General features: G+C 37.4%; 2 protein-coding genes across 3 annotated transcripts; both read right to left on the bottom strand.

The window, feature by feature from the left end:
• Positions 1 to 480: 480 nt before the first annotated feature.
• On the bottom strand, positions 481 to 2,315 carry LOC149819584 (cell division control protein 45 homolog). Its single transcript, XM_089983877.1, has one exon. The coding sequence runs from the start codon at positions 2,313 to 2,315 to the stop codon at positions 570 to 572; it is 1,746 nt and encodes a 581-aa protein (XP_089840003.1). The 3' UTR covers positions 481 to 569.
• Positions 2,316 to 6,773: 4,458 nt separating this feature from the next.
• Positions 6,774 to 22,278, bottom strand: LOC149819583 (NADH--cytochrome b5 reductase 1-like). Of its 2 annotated transcripts, none has more exons than XM_089983926.1 (10): positions 21,999 to 22,278; positions 21,766 to 21,922; positions 18,128 to 18,269; positions 17,947 to 18,037; positions 17,737 to 17,814; positions 7,806 to 7,886; positions 7,575 to 7,664; positions 7,404 to 7,469; positions 7,217 to 7,303; positions 6,774 to 7,098 (listed from the first exon to the last, which is right to left on the bottom strand). In XM_089983926.1, exons 2-10 carry the CDS (start codon positions 21,869 to 21,871, stop codon positions 7,006 to 7,008), a joined length of 834 nt encoding a protein of 277 aa, XP_089840052.1. In that variant the 5' UTR covers positions 21,872 to 21,922; positions 21,999 to 22,278; the 3' UTR covers positions 6,774 to 7,005. The 2 variants fall into 2 exon arrangements, with proteins under 2 accessions (XP_089840052.1, XP_089840053.1); XM_089983927.1 differs by having other exon boundaries at positions 22,007 to 22,278.
• Between the last annotated feature and the right edge of the window lie 581 nt (positions 22,279 to 22,859).

Raw genomic sequence — 22,859 nt, 5'->3', positions numbered from 1 at the left:
CACTTCTCATTTGCTTCTTCCTCACTTCCTACGTTTTTCATATTAAAAACTAATGGCTTTTTATAGCAAGCATGCATGTTGGTTTTATATCATTTTATACTTGTGTTTATGTCATTTATTATTTGCTTTTGCCCACACTTCATACTGTTTTCAATATTCCATTCATTTCATTTCCTAGTAACTATATTCTAAACTAAGCTGTTAGAATGCAAACAAGCCACGTCAATGAAAGAATTCTACAATAGTATTTCTGGATTAAAAAAAAAGTACTTTTTGAACTGAAATATTTGGAAACACGATTATTGATCTCATGGAAAAAAAGAAAAAAAACTACCTCAGGAGATTAGGTACCAATTCTACAAGCACAAAGACACTTGACTTTTACAATATTCCTCTGTTGGATTCAAATTTCAACTCAAAGCAGTTAACAAAAAATAAAACAAATATAAATAATTGAGATCGCTTTGATATTAGAAAAATGGACAGGCTAAAATTCCCAACAGAAACTGTTACAACTATACATCAAGATTTTCTCAAGTAAGCTGCTACGGATTGCATAAAGAATACACCTAGAGTTTCTCAGACACCCTGATCATGAAAGAATTGACAGCAACCCTGTCCAAGATAATCCAAGAAGACTCAAACAATTCATGGAAGAATTGTGCCTCGATCTGCTCTGCTGCAAATCGGAATGCATTGCCAAAGCGGTTCCCTTGCATAAATTTGGGTCTTCCTGGAATGCCCACAACCAAAACCTTTCCTGGTTCCGGTGTTAAACATGCACAGATCAGGGGCTTCATCTTAGCACCCTTCTCTAGTAGAGCATCCATCAGAAAATAACAGAATTTGGTTAGTGCTTGAGGGTATCCCAACAACTTAGTATCCACAGCATCTTCAATCTTCAACCATCTGAATTTCCTACTACTTCTTATGAAGCCGCTTTTAGTGATGGCACAGCTGCCCTGTCTCAGTATGGCTCTCTGTATCTGTATTGCGCTCTGCATCCCCTTCCTCAATTTATCAAGATTGCTCAATGACAATGCGGAGTATGCATACCAGAACTGCTCCGCCGAAGAATCCTTAGACTCGGTGAAGGATTCAAGCAATGCTGTGACTCCATAAACCACATCAGCAGCTGAAACCTTCGACCCATATCCATGTAGTCTAACAAAGCTCCTGTAATAAACTTCTTCTAGTCCTAACTGAGGTAAAAACCTTTTGAACTCACCCTTCATGTTCTCCTTCACTTCAGTGCTCATGTACTGATATTTCTGTTGGCAATCAAGCAGAGAAAACCCCATCGTTGCCAATGCTAGTTTCAGCCGTTTGAGCCCGCTGTCGCTCCAAGTCTTGAGCTTTGTCGCGATGTACGATGAACAAAGCATTGAATCGAATAGGGTCCATTCGCGCAAGAGCATCAATCTGGGTTCCTCTTCATAAACAATCCTCGAAGCATCCGGAGCTCGGATTTTGGTACCATCTTTGAGAGTGATAGACATCACGGCATCCAAATTCCCCGAGCTATTGATGTGGTGCTCCAACTCGTCGGCCCCATCTCGGTACCTCTCATTCATCAGCCTCTCGTGAACAAATTGATCAGTCAGAGAAACACAGGCGAGCCACAGCAGCTCGTTTGTGTTCTTTCTCAATGAATTCGACACATCAAACATCAAACAACCTGAGGGCTTCCCATGGAAACTACCCATTCGATAGTACTCCCTCTTCTTCCTAGCAACATCTGACCCCCTTCTCCGCTTCCGCCTCCTACCACCTTCCTCTTCATCGGCCTCGCCCTCACTGTCATCATCTTCACTCCCACTTTCATCATCAAACTCGTCATCGCTATCCAAATCTACTGCATCAGCGAGCTCCGAGACGTCGACACCATAGGAAACATCGGCAATGGCCTCATCGTTCCGAGTGTAGAGAACGATGATCTGGCTGTTCCTGCTGCTGAGATTATGCAAATGGATCGGTCGATGGCTGTCGATAACAAAAACCCGAGCGAGCGGCCCCAGATTTAGAATCCGACGCAGGTCTCGGTGGCACCCCCAATTAATCAAGAGGATGGAGATGGGCTGATCATCAGATCGAAGGCTGGATCCAGCCAGTCGGTCGACCTCAGCAAAGGATGAGACAGGGTAGCAGGAATACCGAACCGAATCGGAGGTCAAAACATGGGTTACGATCTTCAAGGAACAGAGAGAATCAACATCGGAGGTTGAGGGGAAGATCAACAACGGCGAAGACGACGACAAGGACGCCGATTCGAGCAGTCGGTTGTAGAACGACACGGGATCTGATTCCCTGACCATATTTTCTTAGATGGGCAGTCTGAATTTCGATAGAAATGATGATTTTGTGATCGGAAAACTCATGGGTGACTGAAAATAACTTTTGGGCGATCGATTATAGAGAACTACATGAACTAAATTCGAAGGAAATAAAAAAATCTGTTGGCCGAGAGAGAGAGAGAGAGAGGGAGAGAGCGGGGTTTTGGACCTTTTGGTTGCAGACAGAGTTCGAATTTGAAAAAAAATTGGTTTCAAATTTTGGAATTTGACGACCGCCAAACTCTTTTCCCGCGTGCCTCCTTTTGAAGATGTAGCAATCAAAACTGACGGTTCTAACCCTGTTGCTACATTAAAATGACGCAACCGTAAATAAACGGTTTTGGGCCACCACGTGGTGATCCACGCTCACGATTGAAATGAAAGGGTGTTTTGGTCATTTTTTTACCTCTATATTGTCATTATCTATCCAAGTCGATGAACCTTGTGCCATGAGCCATGAGCCATGTGCTTGATAACTCCTTCAGTTCTCGTATCATACGGCTATGCTCTTTGCCCAAAATGCACACCCAACCGGGCCAGAGATATGTAAATTTTAAACAAATTTTCAATCTTCTATTTTCAGAGGACTTTAAATTCAGATTGGATTTTATCCTATATTCAGCCGAATCCGACTTAGTTTAGTCAGACCAAACCATATCCGATTATTATTGGTTTTTTGCAATGGAATCTGACGGATACGAAGATTTGATGGATATCCAAATCCGATTACATGTAAAAAAAAAAAAAGATTTGGTACGAGCTTTTCACTATTCAAATCTGAGTCCATTTACCCGTTTAATTGGATCAGGTATTGACTACGTCTGATCCGAATCTGGTCTGTTTACATCCCTGAGTGTTTAACTCCATCCTTAGCATGAACCCACACCAAATCGAATACGCTGAGGCCTCTTAAGTTAAACTGCCAGGGAGCTTTTGTGCTTAATTTTAATAATTCAGTAAAAATAGGCGGAGGTGACAAATCTTGCGAAAAATTACCCGAAAGTTAAAAACGGTAATTTATCATGATATTTTTAATTTATTGCAAGTTTTTCATCACAAACATAATCATTGTGTTTTAAACATGCTATTTATGTTTTTATCAGCTATTTATCATGAAAACCCACATGTTTTTAATTTAATTTTTTATTTATATTTCCTTATAATTTTTTTATATTTTTAATTTATTTTTTATTGTCAATATTTTGACCCAAAAATGCAACATTTTTTTAAAAAAAAAGTTCAATTTCTTGCGAGATTTTGGCTACCGATATTTTGCCGCTTTTAACTTTTGTCACTATGGTACTCTGCCAAATGACTTAGAAAAAGTTTATGTGGGGGCCTAGTTATAATTCTCATCTGGTATATTTAGGGATGGCAGTGGGGCGGGGGACAAGGTCTCCACCCCCACCCCGCCTCCCAGGCGGGGATGGATTTTATCCTCCACCCCCGCCTTCATCCCCGTTTCATGTCCTCCATCCCCGGTTCAAACGGGGATGAGGCGGGGCGGGGCAGGGATATTGCGGGGAAAAGTGGTCGGGGCGGGGATGAGGCGGGGATCGTGACGGCGACGGGAAAAAGTGCACGTCCATCCCCGCCTCCACCCCCTGACGGGGATGGATTTTAACCTTCGTCCCCGCCTCCATCCCCGGTCCAAACTGGGCGAGGCAGGGCGGGGGGGGGGGGGGGGGATTAGGGCTTTCCCCCGGTCCACTGCCATCCCTAGGTATATTTCCAAACCCACTTTTACTTTATGGTGTTTGCAGCTCGGAGATGAATGAGCACCTCGTGGTTCAGCTTGGTTCAATTCATTATGAACTTGTTTGTGCTTGGTCTAGCTGGTGAGCTAAGCTATGAGTAGCTCATTTATCATAACAAATGGGGTCTGTTTGAAAACCAGTGTTGGAAGGATTCGCAAGTTCTAGAAAATACAAAAATTGGACTTCAAGAGAAATGAATTTCAAAGGAGACGACTATTGTTTGGAAGTAGGTGAGTGTAGTTGTAAACCTCTTGATGGAACCATTATTGCAGTCAATAAAAGGGTAAAATAGGTGGATATAAGTTTTCCTGAGATAAATAGGTGTAAAAATTTTGAACCAACGAAAATTCAAGAACCCATCGTTGTGATTCAAGTTGTAAATACCTCCTCTTTATTAGAGGAGTTGAAATTTAAAATTTCTAGTATTTGGAGTTGGCTGATTCCCAACCGACGTTCACGTTTTCCTCAACTTCCCTCTCCCAAACACAGTCTAAATCCGTTTGGACCCAACACATTCTCTAACGCCCTCCCATACCCTTTTCTCAAAGGGTTTTGATTATACTCACAAAAAGAAATATGGTATAACTGATTAAGAATAGATGTCTCTCTCAGAGTTGAAATCTCATTGGTTTCACAATTTTAAAATACCAGCTTCTTTTTCACTCGAGCCAGCTCATGTTAGGCTCCTCTGAGTTGAGACAGAACTAAACTTGACCTCAGCAGGACGGAATCCAGATTCAAATGCTAATTCTGGGTTGGCAAAAGAAAAACCCAGATCAACGTTTTCACACACATCGAAAGTGCAAATGAATTGGATTAAATCCAAACCCAAATATAGATCCGTTCAGCAGCTTCATGCCACAAGATTCGTCCTGGTCAGATGCATCGTTGGCTACAACCAGAACTAATATAGGAGCCCGAGCCACCCAGAGAAAGCTATATCTAATTTATTGAGTCCACTGAGAAAATTGCACGCATGGGTAGGTCTCAATCTAAGTCAAATGTGATTTGGCCTAATCTGATCTAAGCCCGTCAAAATCATTTTAAATACAGAATCCAACTCATCGTAGATGTCTTCCACCAATTCAATTTTGGATCCCCGCTCTTTTTCTCAGTTTGTAGAATGGGTTTCGGATCAATGCCTCAGTTGGATCTTATACCAGATTCACGTTAGGGATGGCAGTGGCCCTGGGAAAAACTGGGCCCCGCCCTGCATCGCCCTGTTTGGACCAGGGATGGAGGACATGAAACGGAAATGAAGGTTAAAATCAAAACCTATGTGCAAAATGGAGGCGGGCACCCCACCCCAGCCTTGATCCCCGTTAGTAAAATAACTAAAATACCTTTAAGGATGGCAGTGGTCTGGGAAGAATGGTGGTGTGGATGAAGGTTAAAATCAAAACCCGTGTGAAGACGGAGGCAGGGATGGAGGGTAAAATTTTGAGACAGGGCGGGGGTGGAGACCTTGTCCCCCACCTCCGCCCCAGTCCACTGCCATCCTGTTCATGTTTAAGATGCCTTTGCCAGATTCAACTTCGACAGACTCACTCACTCTCTCTCTCTCTCTCTCTCTCTCTCTCTCTCTCTCTAGAAAGCAATTACAGCGTTACCCCCCCCCCCCCTTCTCTCAAAATTGGGGAGCCATTTTCATCTGTGGTACTCTCTCGTGCAACATTGGAGAATCATTTTATCACATTTGCAACCATGTAAAATTTTGGTTTTGTTAATCATTCTCTATAAATTTTGCGAGAATGAATTGACTGTTAAAGAGGGGTTCCAAAGGAGACATGCACAGTCACAAAAAGTTTTTGGAAGAAGCTAGCCTTGTTTACTCGTAAAGCCTAAGCCGAAATCATTGCCGTCAATGGCTTGGGTCAGGCTCCCGTCCAAGGCCCACGGTCCCAGTTCAGCCTGGGGGAAGTTCTGACCCAACCAGGCCCAGCCTGATTATTGTTGTTCCAAGTACAAAAAAACTGACCAGATCATGGGAATCACTGTACAGGGTTCAAATGCATCCCAGTCAAACCCGACTTTTGGTTACACCATCAGGGTCAGTTTTCATGTTGGATCAGGTTCAGGCCCCATCAGGGTTCGCTCACTGAACTCAAAGTCCGCTCCTACTCTAGCGTCTTCATAGTGCTATCCATCAGTGAGATGAATGATGCTCGATGGCAAGCTTTGATCACAGAAACTTTTATCATCACCACTGAATAGGGCTGGAAAACAACCAGAGCCACTCATGGTTTGGCTCACCATGAACTCATTCGTGTTCGGTAACACGTAGATAGCAAGCCGAGCCATGAGTAGCTCATTAACAAAAAGGGAGCCGAGCACGAACAAAGGCTGCTCAGCACGGTTCGCTCGCATAAACTTGTAAGATTATAATATATAGATTTTTTATTTGACACAAAAGGTAGTTTTATGCTGTTGGTAAGGACTTACGACTGGTAGAGGAGAGGTCGGAAGTTTAAATCTCTTTGTTGTCATTGCAAAATACTTGGTTTTTTTCTAACGAGCCAGCTCGTGGCTTGGCTCAGTTGACTCAAGCTTGGGTAGTTTAGTTACGAGCCAAGCTGAAGCTGACTTAAATATTAAACCAGCCGAGCCTGGCTCGTTCATCTTGTTTACCAGGCTAACACAAACAGCCATATGACAACCAGTTTGCATCTAATCCAGGGTTATGAAAATAACGACTCTTTTATCAGGTGAAACTAGCTCAACTGTCAAAAGTAAAAAGTGGGAAAAATAAAGTACTGAAAAGCAACTCAAGCTAAGCATCAGACAGTTGCTTGGGCAATCAAAGGCTCTCAACATAATAGCAGAGGCCTATGCCATACAGCCTGAAAAAAGATTATGGGCGTCTCTTCTTAACATGCCAAAAAAATAGGAAAAAGGAAATAGCAAAAATACTAAGCTCAGAACTTGAACTGCATTTCCTGTGTGTATCCAAGATCGTCAAGGTGCGCAGCCATGGCTTTGTTCATCGGTGGTGGTCCACACCTCAATATCTGATAAACGAAAAATGCAATTAAAGAAAAAAACCTCTAAATGCACGTGAAATTTTAAGAAAAAAGAGAACAGATTGCACGCAAAAAGCAACAACCAAACAACCAAATGAGAAGATACCTGAATATCATCTGCAGGTGCTGGGCAGTGAGCTTGAATCATTTCCTTTGATACGAAACCAACACCACCGTTCCATATCTCAGGTGGCTGACATAAAATTGAAGAATGTGACGTCTACCATTAGAAAAAGCATTGGTGCAGTATGAAATATCTGGTTCAGAAGAAGAAACCGAACATGAGAATTTACCTGATTCAGAACATAGTAGACATGGAAGCGTCCAGGAAAGCTACCAGCAAGGGCATCAATTTCATCCTGCGACAGATATCAGGAATTTACAAACTATTATACCTCAAGATCATTTATACATACATCAAGAATAAGTCCCAAGAAGCCATTCATTATTTATAAGGGGATCACCTTCAGCAGAATGTCTTCATATGTGACATTTGCGTAGATAAGGTGTACCTTCGTATTGTCTTTTGGATTCTCTAATATGGCCCTAGTTACCTGAAGACCAAACCAAAACTTAATACTGCAGCAGCAAGGTTCAAGGGCACAAGAAAAACCAAAACATAATGCAGAATATTTACAGATATTATTTGAGGTTCAAGAACAACCTGCCTTGACAACTTTTTAAGTTCCTAGTACCTGAAACATTGGAGTTATGCCAGATCCTCCAGCAAGCATTCCAAATGCCTTGACTTGGCCAGGTTGATACTTGAAACGCCCCTGAAATGCATCCAAAAGGACACTTCCTGAGCTACATGCATGAGTAAATGCACATGAACAGTTATAAAAGTGGAAATGCAGAAAAGATGAAGAGCCTCAACATGCACATCTTAGGTGCCAACAGTTCAATCAGTCCATAATAACATCAATCCATTGCAATTGAACGCCACTTTGGATGAGAGATACAAGCCTATACAATATAAGACCGCTGTTGAATTGAGAAACTTGTGGGAGGCAGTGAGGACTGTCAGCTGTGTCAGAGTTGGTGCTAGGAAGAACTCATTTTTTCAGTTTTCAATTTCCTATTTCCAAACTTTTAACACTAATTTAGGCATCCCCTGTCGAAAATATGGTAAGCCATAAACTGTCAAGTTTCTGCCCCCTGACAGCAGGGAAGCATCCAAATTTCCAAACTAGTTTTCTGAACATCGTTTGCTGTTGAACATGAATAAAAGCATGAACCACCTCCCAGTTGGATATCTTTTTTATGATCTCGCATATCCTGTCAGTGAATCACACCTTCATATAGATCTTGTGTTTATCCTCATACTATTGAAAAGAGGCTCACAAATATTTGTGCTAATAAAGTCTACTAAGGACTTGATAAGGATATTCACTCACAGTATGCACTAAGGCACATATGCAAAATATCAATCTTTATTAAGAGGAATCCTCACACAAAAAAATACGCTATTCAATGGGGCATTTACCCCAATATATATACACAAAGGAAAGAGGATTAGCTGCCCAACAGCTAGTCAAAGAGTCAACAAAAATAAAAAATAAAAATTACAATAGACACATGTATATACTTAAATATATATGTATAGACATACTCTTACACAAATGGATTATATATATATATAGTCAAGCATATACCTATGTATAAGACATGAATTTCTAACATTCCCCCTCAAACTTATGGTGCAATCACTGAAAGTTTGTCAAGTAAAAAGTTGAATCTTGGCGAGCACAGTGCCTTGGTGAAAAAGTCAGCAAGTTGATATTCTGATGTCACATAGGGAAGATCAATAGTCTTCTTTAAGTATTCTTCACGAACAAAGTGACAGCTATTTCTATATGCTTAATCCGTTCATGAAATGTGTGATTCTGAGCAATGCATATGGAACTCTTGTTGTCACAGCATAATCTCGTAGGATTCTGAAGATGAATTCTCATATCTAAAATTAGTTGTTTGATCCACACGATTTTCATAATGGTAGTAGTCATTGCTCTATATTCAACTTCTGTAGATGATAGCGACACTTTTTGTTGCTTTTTGCACTTCCACGAAATAAAAAAATCACTTAAAAATACACAAAAATCAGTTTTTGAACGCATGTTATTTGAATCCCCTCCCCAATCAACATCTTAGTAAGCAACGAGATCTAATGAGAAAAAAGAGGATAAAAAGACTCCCTTACTGATGGTGCCCTTAATGTATTTGATGATTCTCATGACATACAAGCTGATGTTGGAGTATGTAGAAACTGACTGGCCACGTAGACAACATGAGCTATATCAGGTCTTGTAATACTTAGATACATGAGAGATTCAATCAGTTGTCTGAAAGGGGTTGGATTGTCCAAAGGAACACCATCATCAGCTCGCATTTTCATTCCAACAATATCTGGAGTATCAACAACTTTGTCAACTGATAATCCTGACCTGTCAATAATGTCTAAAGCAAACTTTGTTTGTGACAATATATATCCTCTGTTAGAATATAACACTTTTATTCTAAGAAAGTATGTTAGAAAACCAAAATCAGTCATTTCAAAAGTATTTTTCAAAAACTGTTTTATTTTTTTAATTCCTTTTTTGTCACTTCCTATAATCAGCATATCATCAACATATAAAAGAAGAATTACAATACCTACGGAGGAATACTTGATAAACAAAGTTGTGTCAATATAACATAGTTTGAAACCATATTTGGTAATAACATTGTTAAATGTATCAAACGAGGCTTTACGTGCTTGTTTGAGCCCATACAGGGCTTTTCTTAATTTAAGCACTTTGCCTTTAGAAACTATCAACTCAGGTGGAACATCCATATATACTCATTAAGGTTGTCATTTAAAAAGACATTTTTAACATCCATTTGAAATATATTTCAATTTTTAACAGCTGCAATAGCTACAAGGATTCTAACCGTTGTCATCCTAGCAACAAGAGCAAAGGTTTCTTCATAATCTACTTCATATTCCTGAGAATATCCTTTGGCAACTAACATGGCTTTATGTCTTTCCAAGGATCTATCACTCTTTGTCTTAACCTTGAAGACCTATCGACAACCTATGGTTTTTCTTCTCGAAAAAGAATATTCCTGAAAGGCAATTTTAAGATTTTCCAAGTGTTGGCATCTTCAAGTGCATCTAGTTCTATATGCATGGCTTTTTCCCATTCAGGAAAGCTTTTAGCTTCATTGTAATAAGAGAGTTCAAATTATGAATGAATAGCTAGAAGGGATGCTCTATGTTTAGGAGAGGAGTCATAAGCAAGGTTTTAAAACCCGTGACTCGAAACTCGACTCGTGACTCGGCGGGTCAACTCGGTGACTCGGACCGGGTTTTGTTAACTTTTGATTTTAAAAGAAAAACAATATATAATTTGTCTCAAACCATGTTTTTGAGTAAACATATAGTCTCCAAATGTCTGTAAGAATATAAAAACTGCAAAGAGCTATAGAGGTTTGCTTGAATTTGATATCTATACAAGCACTTTGACTAATTCATGACTTGAATTAGAGGATGTGGTCACCATGAGTTCAGGCTGCTACTACCTACGGTTCCTAAAATGGCCAATCATATATGCTAGATTGTTTTAAAAGTTTCAATTCCCTCTCTAACAAATCCATAAATGTAAAATAGGGATATATGTGCATAATGCCCAATATCAACATAAATAAGTAATTTTCTCATGTATGAAAACTATGCAGGAAATATATTACAATGCTTGTTCACATAACAAATGGATGATGAAACCTAAATGTGACTTCTTATAGGCACATTTGACCCTCCATATATAGTGAGAATCATTTCTTTAAAATATTTTGCTAGAATAAGTTGATAGCACAGGGTGAACAGTAGTTCAAACAGCATGGCGATTTTATTCTATGGATTTAAATGATTTTTTATCTTTAAATGATTTTTATTTTCTTTTTTATACAAAATTTGGGGGTAACCCTTGTTAAAATATATGTACTTATATATTTCGAAACTGTAATTTGAAACTCAAAATTCAAATTTCAATCATCCCAGAACTCGCCCGAGTTAGGCCGAGTCAATCCGAGTCAGGCCGAGTCAAGCCCGAGTTTGCCTTGTCGGGTTGACTCGTTGGAGGGCCGAGCCGAGCCGAGTCAACAAGTTGACTCGGCGAGTTTTAAAACACTGGTCATAAGAAACAAATCTATTGGGGATCTTTAGAGTTCACTCAGATCTAAGAATGATAATTTGTTCAGAAGAAATTTCTAAAGATTTGTGACCATCTTGATTTAGATTTTCAGTGGATATGTTTCTATTTCTTCTAGTGTATACTATTGGTTCAACTGTTGTTCCACTCTCAATAGAAGACTCCACATAAGTGTCTTGATTATCATCACACCCATAATTAGAAAGTAATTTAAATAAGAAAGAGTAATCTACATTTACATCTTGTGACATACATCCTTCAAATCCACTTTCATTTTCAACAAAGTTAACATTCTGTGAGACAAAGAGTTTATCATTTTTGACATCATAACATTTAAACTCTTTTTGTGATTCAGAATAACCAATGAGAGTATAAGGAATAGCCTTAGAAGATAGTTTGTCTCCTTTATCATTTAAAAATAACACTTGCAATCAAAGATTTTAAGTCTTTGATAGTCAGGTTTATACTTAAATAGTTTTTCAAAGGGCATTTCATTTGATAGAGATTTGTAAGGCATCTTATTTATAAGATATACTAAGGTTAGGGCAGCTTCAGCCCAAAGGTTTTTTAGAACATTTCTAGAAATAAGTAGTGTCCTTGTAGTCTCTATAATATGTTTATGTTTCCTTTCTGAAATTATGTTTTGTTGTGGTGTTTTAGGACACGATCTTTGGTGCAAAATTACTTCATTTTCTAAGAATTGCTTGAAATCATTTGATAAATACACTTCCCAGAGTCAGTTCGTAGGATTTTAATCTTGCTTTCAAATTGATTTTTAATCATGCTGAGGAAGTTTTTGAAGGTTGTAAACACATCGAATTTAAATTTAAGAAAATAAATCTAACAATATCTAGTATAATCATCAATGAACACAACATATTAGGAGAATCCTCCTTAAGAAATTATAGGAACAGGACCCCACACATCCGAATTGACCAACTCAAAAGGCATGGAGGAGTAAAAATTCCCTTTGTCCAAAAGGTAAAGATATCATTTTTCCAACTATGCATTTCTTGCATTTAAAATTGTCTTTGCAAAGGTCCTTAGTAATAGGTACAAAATTTAATTTTCTTACATTTGGATGACCAAGTCTATGATGCCAAACTTTGATATCTTTTGTTTGGGTAATATTACAAAATGATGGAATACAAAGAGAGTTTATGTAATAAAGATCTCCTGGACTACAACCTTCTCCAGTCAATTTTTCGGACTGGCAATCTTGCACCCAACATTTGTTTGATGAGAACACAATATCACATCCGTGATCCGAGATTTGAGAGACGGAAAGTAAGTTAAGATATAATTTTGGTATAAATCTAACTTTTGGAATGTAAAACTTTTATTTTGTCAAATCATTTTTAAAATTTTCAACACCTTTTATTTCTAAAGAAGTTTCATCGGCAACAGAAACAAAAGATGCATTTGAGTTAGGTTGGCATTCGGATAAAACAGACTTACATGGAGTCATATGAAATGAAGCTCCCGAGTCAAGAAGCCAAGAGCACATAACAGGGGTTGAAGAAGATGCAATGGCCGCCCCTGATGTAGGTCATTTAAGCAATGATTGCAATGCCTCCGTCAATTGTAACAACGATTTGGAGAGATCTTTGAGGCTTACGGTGTCTTCTTCCTATTTGGATGGAGCCACATCAACCCTTTTTTCTTGAAGTCTATAGTCCTTTTTTAATATAGGACATAGAGGTTTAATGTGATCGGGCTCATGACAATTATGACTAATCACTTTGAATTCTCCTCTATTTTGATTTTTATTAAAGTGAGGAGGCCTATAAAGCTTGATATAATTTCCCAGCTTGGAGGCAGCAAGAGCACAATCATCTCCTTGAGTGTTACTAGATATGGCAAGAACGCTATCACTTTTGCTCATATTAAATCTAGTCTCTTCTCCACTAAGTTTAGTGAGAATTTCATGAATAAGAGAGGGTGACGAGGAAGATAGCAAAGAAGCCCTAGTTTGTTTAAACTCGAGTCTCAAGCCATAAAGAAAAGCAAAAAGTCTATCTTCTTCAACTTGAGCCCTCTGCATCTCAATACACTTTCCTTCCCATTTGGGTTCAAATTGAGCAAGTTGAGTCCAAATGAAAGACAATTTCATAAAATAGTCTCTAACATTTTTATCTCCTTGTTTAATGTTTCTAGCCTTTTCTTGAAGATAAGGCTTATGAGCCATATCTTTCTAAGTAAAGAAACCTTTAAGATATTCTCATGCCTCACTTGCTTTTTTGTAACATAAAAGATTTGAGACAATCTTGGTTTCAACCCCACTTAACATCCAAGAGAGGATTTTAGCATTTTTCATGTCTCATTCATCTAACTTTTTATAATATTCCTCCATTGCTTTTTTATAATATATATATACCCAATAGGGGTATTTTTATCTTTTCACATAGTTGTTTCTAAAAACAACTATTTTAAATAAGTTAGATTCCTTTTTATTTTTTCTATTTTTCTTTTCTTTTATTTTATTTTTTTAATTCACATTGGGGGTCCCACGTATAGTCGTTGGGGGCTCCCAACAACAATATGTGGGAGCCCTTATGACCGTTGGGGGCTCCCAACGACAATATGTGGGAGCCCCCAATGGCTCCCTTTTGGCTATCTCCTTTTGTGTATAAATAGGGGGTTTTCCCTTTGTATTCTCAAGCTTCTAGAGCTCCTCTCTAATAAAGCTATTTTTTTTTATTTGTGTAGCCTTTTAAGGATTATTGTATTGTCCTATAGTGGACTTCTCTCCTTTGTGCCTTGTCCATTGTAGCACATTGTGAATGCATTAGCATTTTTATGTTACATTTATGCATACTTCATTACAATCATGAGATTAGAGAACCATTATTAGAGGTAGTGAGGACAAATGAATTTTTGGCAACATACAAGCAGCATTGGGCCCAGTATGGTTGTTCCATAATGTCATGGGTGGATTGATACAAAGGACACTCATCAACTTTTTAGTTCATTGTCCTTTGGGTAAAATGTTTTGGAAGTCAATGGATGCATCTAATCATGTCAAAGATGCAAAGTTACTTTATGAGTTATTGCTTGGTGTAGTAAAGGAGGTGGGTCCTGAAAATGCAGTTCAAGTGATTACAGATAATGTTGTCAATTATGTGAAGGAGGGTAGCATGCTGATGGATGAGATGCCCCATCTGTATTGGACTCCATGGGCAACATACTACATAGATTTGATGTTGGATATAGGGGAATTTACTGAATTGCACGGTGTTTTCAAAAAATCAAAGGAGTTGGTAGTGTTCATATATGCTCATACTCGTCATTGCACATGATGAAAACATATATAATAAAGGAGCTATATAGGCCAACAGTAACTCGCTTTGTTACGACTTACGAGATTTTTTACTCTTCAATGCAAACGTGAATCAAAAAAAGGTTTGAGATCTATGCTTATTGTGGATGTGTGGAGCAACTCCAACTTGGCAAATATTGTTGGTGGAAAAGATCTCCAGAAGAACAGTTTTACAAACTAGTTTTTGTAAGAGCGTGAGCCATGCTTGCAAAATAATGGGCTGTTTGTTTAATGTGCTTTGCTTGGTTGATAGTGATGAAAAGCCAGTCATGGGTTACATATATGAGGCGATGGACAGTGCAAAAGAACAAATAAAGGTATGTTTTATAATTTATGTTCTAATCAATTTACTAAATAATTCATTTTATTATATATATTAACTTGTGTTGCTTACCTGATAGTTGAACTTGAAAAATATTAAAACACAATATGGTCCAATTTGGAAGATAATTGATAGAAAGGAAAATCAATTGCATCAGTCGTTGTATGCAACTGGATTATACCTAAATCCAGCAAATATATTATGGGTACAAGGGAATAGAAACAAATATGGAAATTAAAAATAGATTGTATGAATGCACTGATCTTCTTGTACCAAAAATTGAAGCGACATACACGATCAATTGCAAAAATATAGATCGCTTGGAGGTTTTGGCTTAGAGATGGCAATAAGAAAGAGAAAAGACTATTTACCAAGTACTTTAGCATATAATTTTAATTTTACATGTACGTTATATAAATAATTTATTTATTGATTTGATTACTTACCTATTTCATGATGTTATCTATATTTCATATATAGCTGAGTGAGTGGTGGAATAATTATGGCTATGGATGTCAGCAGTTGCAGAACTTTGCTATTCGAGTTCTTGGCCTCACTTGTAGTGCTTCGAGTCGCGAGCGTAACTAGAGTGCTTTCGAAGGGGTAATCAAAGTTTTTTAATTACTAGTATTAATCTTATTGATATTACTCATTTTTATTAATATTATATATTTAATAATTTATATTTCACTTTATGCAGATACATACAAAGAAGAGATAAATTATTGCACAAAAAGTTGAATGATTTAGTGTTTGTGCAATATAATAAAAATTCAGGCAAAGGTAAGAAGAAAGAAAAAGCAAAAGAGACATCGACTCAATCATATTAAGAGAAGTAGATGAAAAGGATGAATGGCCAGGCGATGATGACATAGACCATGAGGATGACGATTCCCTCACATGGCGCGATGTTGATGTGAAAACTGGAGCATCCAAGGATAAAGAGGGCCAAAGTCCTTGTTTATTGAAGGAAAAGGATAAGAGCATGGCGTCGAAGAAGGGAAAAAAGAAAAAGACCATGAGAGTTGTAGAAATAGAAGAAGAAGTTACTTCAGCAGAAACTGAAGAAGAAGATCAATATGTTGATACTTGATAAAGATGATTCTGATGATGATGGACTTGCATCTTCATCATCTCATGATCTTTTTTTATCTTATTTTGGGCATGCAATACATTATGATATATTAGAGTCTTTGATTCTTTGGAGTTTGGACTTTAGACATGCATTGATTATGGACTTGACTTTTTTGTTATTTGAATTATGAATAGATTTCTTTTTTTAACTTATTTTAGGCACATAATACATTATGATATATTAGTCCTTGACTCATTGGACATGTATTGACTATACTTTTTATGTTATTTAAATTATGTGAATGTGTTGCTTAGTTGTTTTTTGTCAAGTTTGTTATGTGTGTATATGTGTTGTTGAATATGTGTCCTAATTCTTGGCCTATATAGTTTAGTTTTAAGATCTTTATAAATTAGAGATGAAGATTAGCATATGAGAACTTCATTAAATGTGATATTTTTAGTTATTATGAACTATCAGTACTTCAATGATGACATTTTAGTATGACTTGGATGTGAATTTAAAATATTATGAAGATTTAAATTTATTTAAATTATTTAGCTGCCTGTTATTCACATTGTTAGTTGTGTGGTTTGTTTACTCAATTGTTCATTTTTTTATTTTTTGAGCAAGTTATGTAATATAATTGTTTTACATTGTTCAACAACGTTATTTTCTGTCTATTGTTTATTGTTGATTGATTTTATGTTGTAAAAATGTTATGAATTTGATGTCTATTGCTTATTTTGTGTCTATTGTTATTATTTTTTTTGCATACATGCTTCTATTTTTTGTTTATTGCTTATTCACATTGTCATTTGTATCGTATTTTATTCAATTGTTCATTGGTTCATAATTTTTTGAGCAGGTTATGTAATATAATCGTTTACAGTATTTGTCAACATGTTAGTTTTTTATCTATTGCTTGTTGTTGATTGATTTTATATTATATATGTTTGTTATTAATTTTAGCAATTTGTTTACATATTTTGTGCATTTTTTTATTTTTTTATTTTTTTAAGTGGTGTGTCGACTAGTCCACCTAGTCCCTGACTAGTCTTTTTAGGGGCTCATTGCCTAGGCACCGCCTACCACTTTTGACTATAGAGGCCTCATATACTGCCAATGGGAGGTTTGCAGTCAAATAACTAAATATTGCAAATGTGATAAAGAAATATCATGAATTCTTTTCTTCCTCATGCAAACATCAAATAAATTCACTTAAAACTACCACTGCCATATAAGTTGGTAATACTTATATATACAAAGCAGCAAAAATCACTATAGTGATGCAAACAAGTTTGTGATACTCTAATTAGCTAAAGCAACAAAACCAAGGAAATGACCAGAAATCAAAACATATAAGTATATAACCAATTATTTGAAGCTTCTTTGGTATTTCATTAGTTGAACCAGAAAATCCCACAACCAACATGATGCCTGTTCAACCACTCAGGAAGAATCAGTTACGCTTATATCTACAAGATCATAGGCCCAATTTGTATTTTTCAACAGGTAAGACCGTAAGATGCCATATAGCACTCAGAATACAATAAAGGTTGTGACCAGAACATTTAATTATCCAAGAATAGGAATGAATGTCCTTTATGTTTTATGAGATATCTACTTGCATATTTAAAGGGCATCTATAATTTTATACATACCAAAAATTAACATAAGCTAGAAGGTGACTTCAACAAAAATATCAGATATAGAATGGCACCTTTGGTCCTTTTACAGAAAGGTAATCCCCAACACGCATCTCACGGAAGTGGTGGGACATCCTTCCTTGAGGATACATCTGATGCACCAATATGCAATGTTAGCATAAGGAAAATTTAAGACATACTAGTATGCCAGAACCCCCAGTAAATTGATTGATGGAACTATTGAAAACTAGAAGTAACTAAATGAGAAAGTGGGAACTAGGAACCTTTATAACTAGTTCAAAGTAACCGACATCCGTATCCAAAGTGGTAGGGGTGTAAGGCTTGATTACTTCTTCACCAACACTATCCTTTCCTCTGACCACATGAGATAGAACACCAATTAAATCAATAAAGGATGACACTTCTGATGAACATTGAAAAAAATTAAGAAAATATTAAATTCACCTGCAACTTATATGCTGCCCAATAGGAAGACCCAAAACTGAGGTAGGTAGGGGAAGAGCAAATCGGAACTTGGCGACATTATGACTCAATTGTGTACGCTTCACCAGCTTGAAATCTCTAAAGTTTTCAGGATCCAAGCAACCTATATACCAAATCATAAAAAATATACACATCCTTTTAACCCATGAAATCTTAGCAAAAGCTATCTTTACAAAATAATGAGTGACACTCATTGACCATCAGAACTCAAGTAAATACCTAACAATCTATGTCACATGGGTGCGGGTGCGGGTGCAGGTGCGAGTGCAGGTGCGGGGATGCGGCACTTTCAAAAAATCCGGGTGCAGGGGTGCGGCAAAAATATAAAAAATTATATATATATATATATATATATATATATATATATATATATATATATATATATAAAGTCCAAAAGTTGGACATAAATGACCCTGGGTGCATTGACTGCACCTAGGGTCAGGATTCCATGTGGTGGTGTATTTGGGTGTTTTGGCGGGCTTGTGTGGAGGACATAAATTTACCAATTTCCACACTAAAAATATCATATTTAAGCTTATATGTCTCAAAAAACCACTGCTTGCAGAATATCAAATTTCATATTCTCGTGATCTTAAATTATTGATAATTTATTTGATGGAAAATGTAAAAACAAGTCCAGGCCCCATGTTTTATAAACAACAACAACAACAAAACAACAATTCTTTGCTTAAAAAGGGAGAAAAGAAAGAAACTAATCAATTATATAAATAATAGTTGATCTACTAGCTAAGATTGTTACTTGGGGCTGTCTTGATGCACCCAATTCTCCAGGAATAGGATATGCCTAGAACAATGTTCTGAATCTTCTCATTCAGGATCAAAGCTTCCAGATTGTCCCCGAATTTTTTGGACAAGTGAGTATATCCAAACATCTCCTTGGCTCCTCATTACCATGTCCATTCTCTAACCGCCCTTGAGGTCTACAAATTTCATTAACTGATTACCCACTTCACTGATCAATTAAGAAAACTTGGGCTATGCTTGGTGAGGGCCTAGTTTGAGCTTGCTCATTTGATAAATGAGCCGAGCTCAAGCCTACCTCAAGCCCGAAAGTAGGATAAAAGAATTATTAGCTTGTTAGGAGCTAATTAAAATATTCATATACCTAACAGAATAAGTCTACTTGTCATATTTATAGATATTTAGTATTTATTAACATTAGTAACATGTGTCGCAGCTCTATGAACTGTTATATAGAGTTATCACTTTGTGTTTTAGCATAAAAAGTATTGTTCTAGTGGTAGCATTTTTAGTAACAGAAAGACACATATTAGAGGACAGACTTAAGGTGGTTGGTTACAAATTAAATAATACAGTGGACAAATAACTAGGTTTAATTTCTAAACTATTATTTTATTTATTATTCACACTACTGAACATTGACGAAAACATAACAATTAAAATAGAAGAAAATAGATGGTGGTAGAGAAAACATATAAAAGAATCAACTACATGATTCTCATAACTCAAAGTTATTTTCAAATTTCCTCAAACATAGAGTAACCAAAAATAAATAAATAAATAAATCTTGAAAGAAAGAGGAAAACCATTCTTGAAAGGAAGAGGGAAACCATTCTATTGTAATTCACATTGACAATAGTTTGCTAAAGTTGGCTTGGTAGCCTACACACCTAATTCACCAATAATTAAGCCAAAGACATTCCATTGATGATCACGAGTCCAAGATCTTTGAAAGCTTTAGCTCTAGCATTTTGTGATACAGAAAATTGTTTAGTTCAAATGAGAGGGAGGAAAAACTTCACAAAAAAAGCAAAATTTGTTCTTTTCTCTTTCATTTTTTATCTATTCCAACTCATGCATCAAAAGCTTCAATCCAAAACTAGGATACATTAGATTTGTGCTCAAAATACCATTGACAACCTTCAGTATAATCTTTTTTAAGTCCTTTAAAATGTCCATCTCTCGAGTTGGAGGGAAAACAATTTGATACTACTAGCAAATGGAGAGATTTAGGCAAAAGAAAGAAAAAGATGGACAAGAGCAAACCTGCTTGACATATAACAACAAAACTAAGTTAAAAATTGAAATGTAATGTAATGACAACTTTTAAAAGAAAATGGACACAAGTAAATATAAGGTAAGCAATCAAGATCATAAGAAGAACAGGTAAAATTAAAGAGTGCTGACTGTGTCCGACACGTTTGACTGTGTCTATGAAGTGTCACGGTGTGTCCTATATCGTGTCGTTGCAAGACATGCATGCCAAGTGAAGCGTCCATCTAAGTAAGAGAGAGAGAGAGAGAGGAATTTAAAAAAATAAAACAAATGCCACACCAGCTTCCTTTGATATACATGGATATAGAGGAAGACGTACCACATAAGATAGACATAGATAACCTACAAATTAGATCAACTCTACGTTCCACTAAAAAAATATTGGGCACTGATGCATCCATAATTCGGCCAATCAAGAGAGCCAAAGTTATGTCAATAGCCTGCTTTAAAACCTTTTCTCTGTAGACACTATTTTGACAAAATGCTATCCGCCCATTTTTTTTTCCTTAGTATGACAAGAAGGCTTTTCTTTTTCCTACAAAACTTGGACGAATACCATGTTAAACCGCATAGTCATTTCAGGAATCGTTACAAAGGAACTGATTTTGGTGGAAAAAATGCCCCCATGAACATTTTGTATGTCTTAGATTAGATTCCTATAGTACGAGAGACATCGCAGGTTGCTGAGCTTAAGTGTACCCTTACTTGGTTCATAAAAATTCAGGCCTGGCTCAAGCTCAGATCAACACCAAGTTGAGCTTGAACAACTCAGGCTCCAGCTCAGATTGGCTGTTGTACATCCCTAATCTCATAGATACCTCCATCTAAATTAAAGCCTCGTATGTAAGGTGCTGATTCGGACCAGGGATTCTATATGTAACTGTTATCGATGACTAGCAAGGTCATTCCATTTGGTCAAAAGACCTACACCCGAGTTCCATAGGCTCGGATCTTGCTATCCTGATCGTGATTTTCCTACCCACAGAGGTAATTAAGGAAAGAACGGGGCCAATCCATTTAGAGTAGTTTAATCAATAAGAGGTTTAGCATCTTAATGGCGATGGTTTAACAGATTGTTTACAATCACAATTTTCAGAAATGTTAATGTCATAAGGCTTGACAGCCCTTTATCCAAATTTTGGGGGTTTGTTCAAAATCTGCCAGTACCCTTCCACCGTAAACCCCAGTCTGCATCATCAAAATTAACATGGGCAAGGAACAAAAAACAAAAAAATTAACCATCAACGCAACCCCAACCGAAGGAAAAACACATAAAGCAACCCCATCACACAAATCAAGGACCAACATCAAGCAAAAAAAAAACTGGAAAATCACCAAGAAAAAAACCATAATAATCCGAAACACCAACAACAAGAAAGCCATAAACACCACCAACCCCAATTAAACCAATCAAGAACACAACCATAATCCAAAACACCAACAAACAAGAAAACCATAAACCCCACCAATCCCGATTAAACCAAAAACCATCTCAATCATTTCGACCCATTTCCTCAAGCGAGGAAGAGATTAAAACAGAGAGGAAGGAGGGAGGGGGATGCCTTCGGGCTTCTTGGTGAGGTAAAAGTAGGCAGCACCGGCAGAGATGGCAGCGACGGCGACGGTGACGCTGATGACCTGCAGGTTGGGTGACTGAAAGAGGTCCATCCTTTCTCTTCTTTTCTTTCCTCGCAGCAAAGTACAGGTCTCCCTGAATCCCTAAAACCAAATGAATAGTACCAAGATGAAACTGAAACAGATGACATCCCTCCAAGTAGCTCACACCAAAACTTACCCACCTACCACCGCCAAAGACTGAGGGTTAGGGTGTGGTGGACCCTGGCAGACGGCACAGTGGAAGGCGGGTGGTCTTTTGTTGGTAGCTAAGCCCCAATCAAGCTACCAAACCAACCACCATAACTCATCAAAAGCGGGATGAATCTGCTTGGGCACTGATTCTTTTCTATAGTGAGAAAAGGGGAGGATTGAACGCTAAAAGATTGTGTAAAATTATTTAACCACCCTTCACTTTTTGAGCCAGTTACGGAAACCAAGTTCGATATTCAGTTTATTGGAATCATCGACGTTTCCTACAACCACCCTTCTTACTCTGAAAGCGTTTGCATGGCACCGGAATCAAATTGCAAAAAGGTTTCCAATGGCCGAGTACCCGGTCCGGTTAGTAGAAATGCAGACCGAGTCGGATTCGAGACAGTTAAATACATGGGGATTCGGGTGGGAATTGGATTCGGAATACTCAAAATTTGTAAATCTCGTGTCCTAGATCCGACCCATCAGCATCTTTATCTGTTGGAGTGGGGCCCGTGTTCAACTTTGTAGATCAAGTCCATCAATTGACGGGCCAGCCTAAAGCCTGGTTCTGGCTGACCCATCAGCAAAGGCTACGACAGTGCCCCCCCCTCGTTAGGGAGCTTATTTGGATTGGACAGGGCTAATAGATATATAGAGAGAGGGAGAGAGTAAGGGTAGGTGCTAAATGATACGTGATAAATTCTGAGTTATCTATGTATTTGATTTTATAGGGATATTCTAACACATGGGTGAGTTTTTATAAAGTTCAAAAAATCAACAGTCTAAAATCTTTGTAAATTTTAAAGTCTCCAAATATCATTTCTTTCATCGAAAACACATGATC

This window comes from Nuphar pumila, chromosome 12 (genome assembly GCF_984573655.1).
Source record: "Nuphar pumila chromosome 12, dmNupPumi1.hap1.1, whole genome shotgun sequence".
In the NCBI taxonomy this organism is placed as follows: Eukaryota; Viridiplantae; Streptophyta; class Magnoliopsida; order Nymphaeales; family Nymphaeaceae; genus Nuphar; species Nuphar pumila.
Note: the sequence above shows the minus strand (reverse complement) of the source record. Positions and strands in the feature narration are given on the sequence as shown.

Coding starts and splice junctions, on each gene's coding strand:
- LOC149819584 (XM_089983877.1), bottom strand. CDS start 2,315: ATGGTCAGGGAATCAGATCCCGTGTCGTTCTACAACCGACTGCTCGAA.
- LOC149819583 (XM_089983926.1), bottom strand. CDS start 21,871: ATGGACCTCTTTCAGTCACCCAACCTGCAGGTCATCAGCGTCACCGTC. Junction 7,304..7,403: donor TCTACTATGTTCTGAATCAG/GTAAATTCTCAT, acceptor ATTTTATGTCAG/CCACCTGAGATATGGAACGG. Junction 7,099..7,216: donor CACCTGCAGATGATATTCAG/GTATCTTCTCAT, acceptor TTCGTTTATCAG/ATATTGAGGTGTGGACCACC.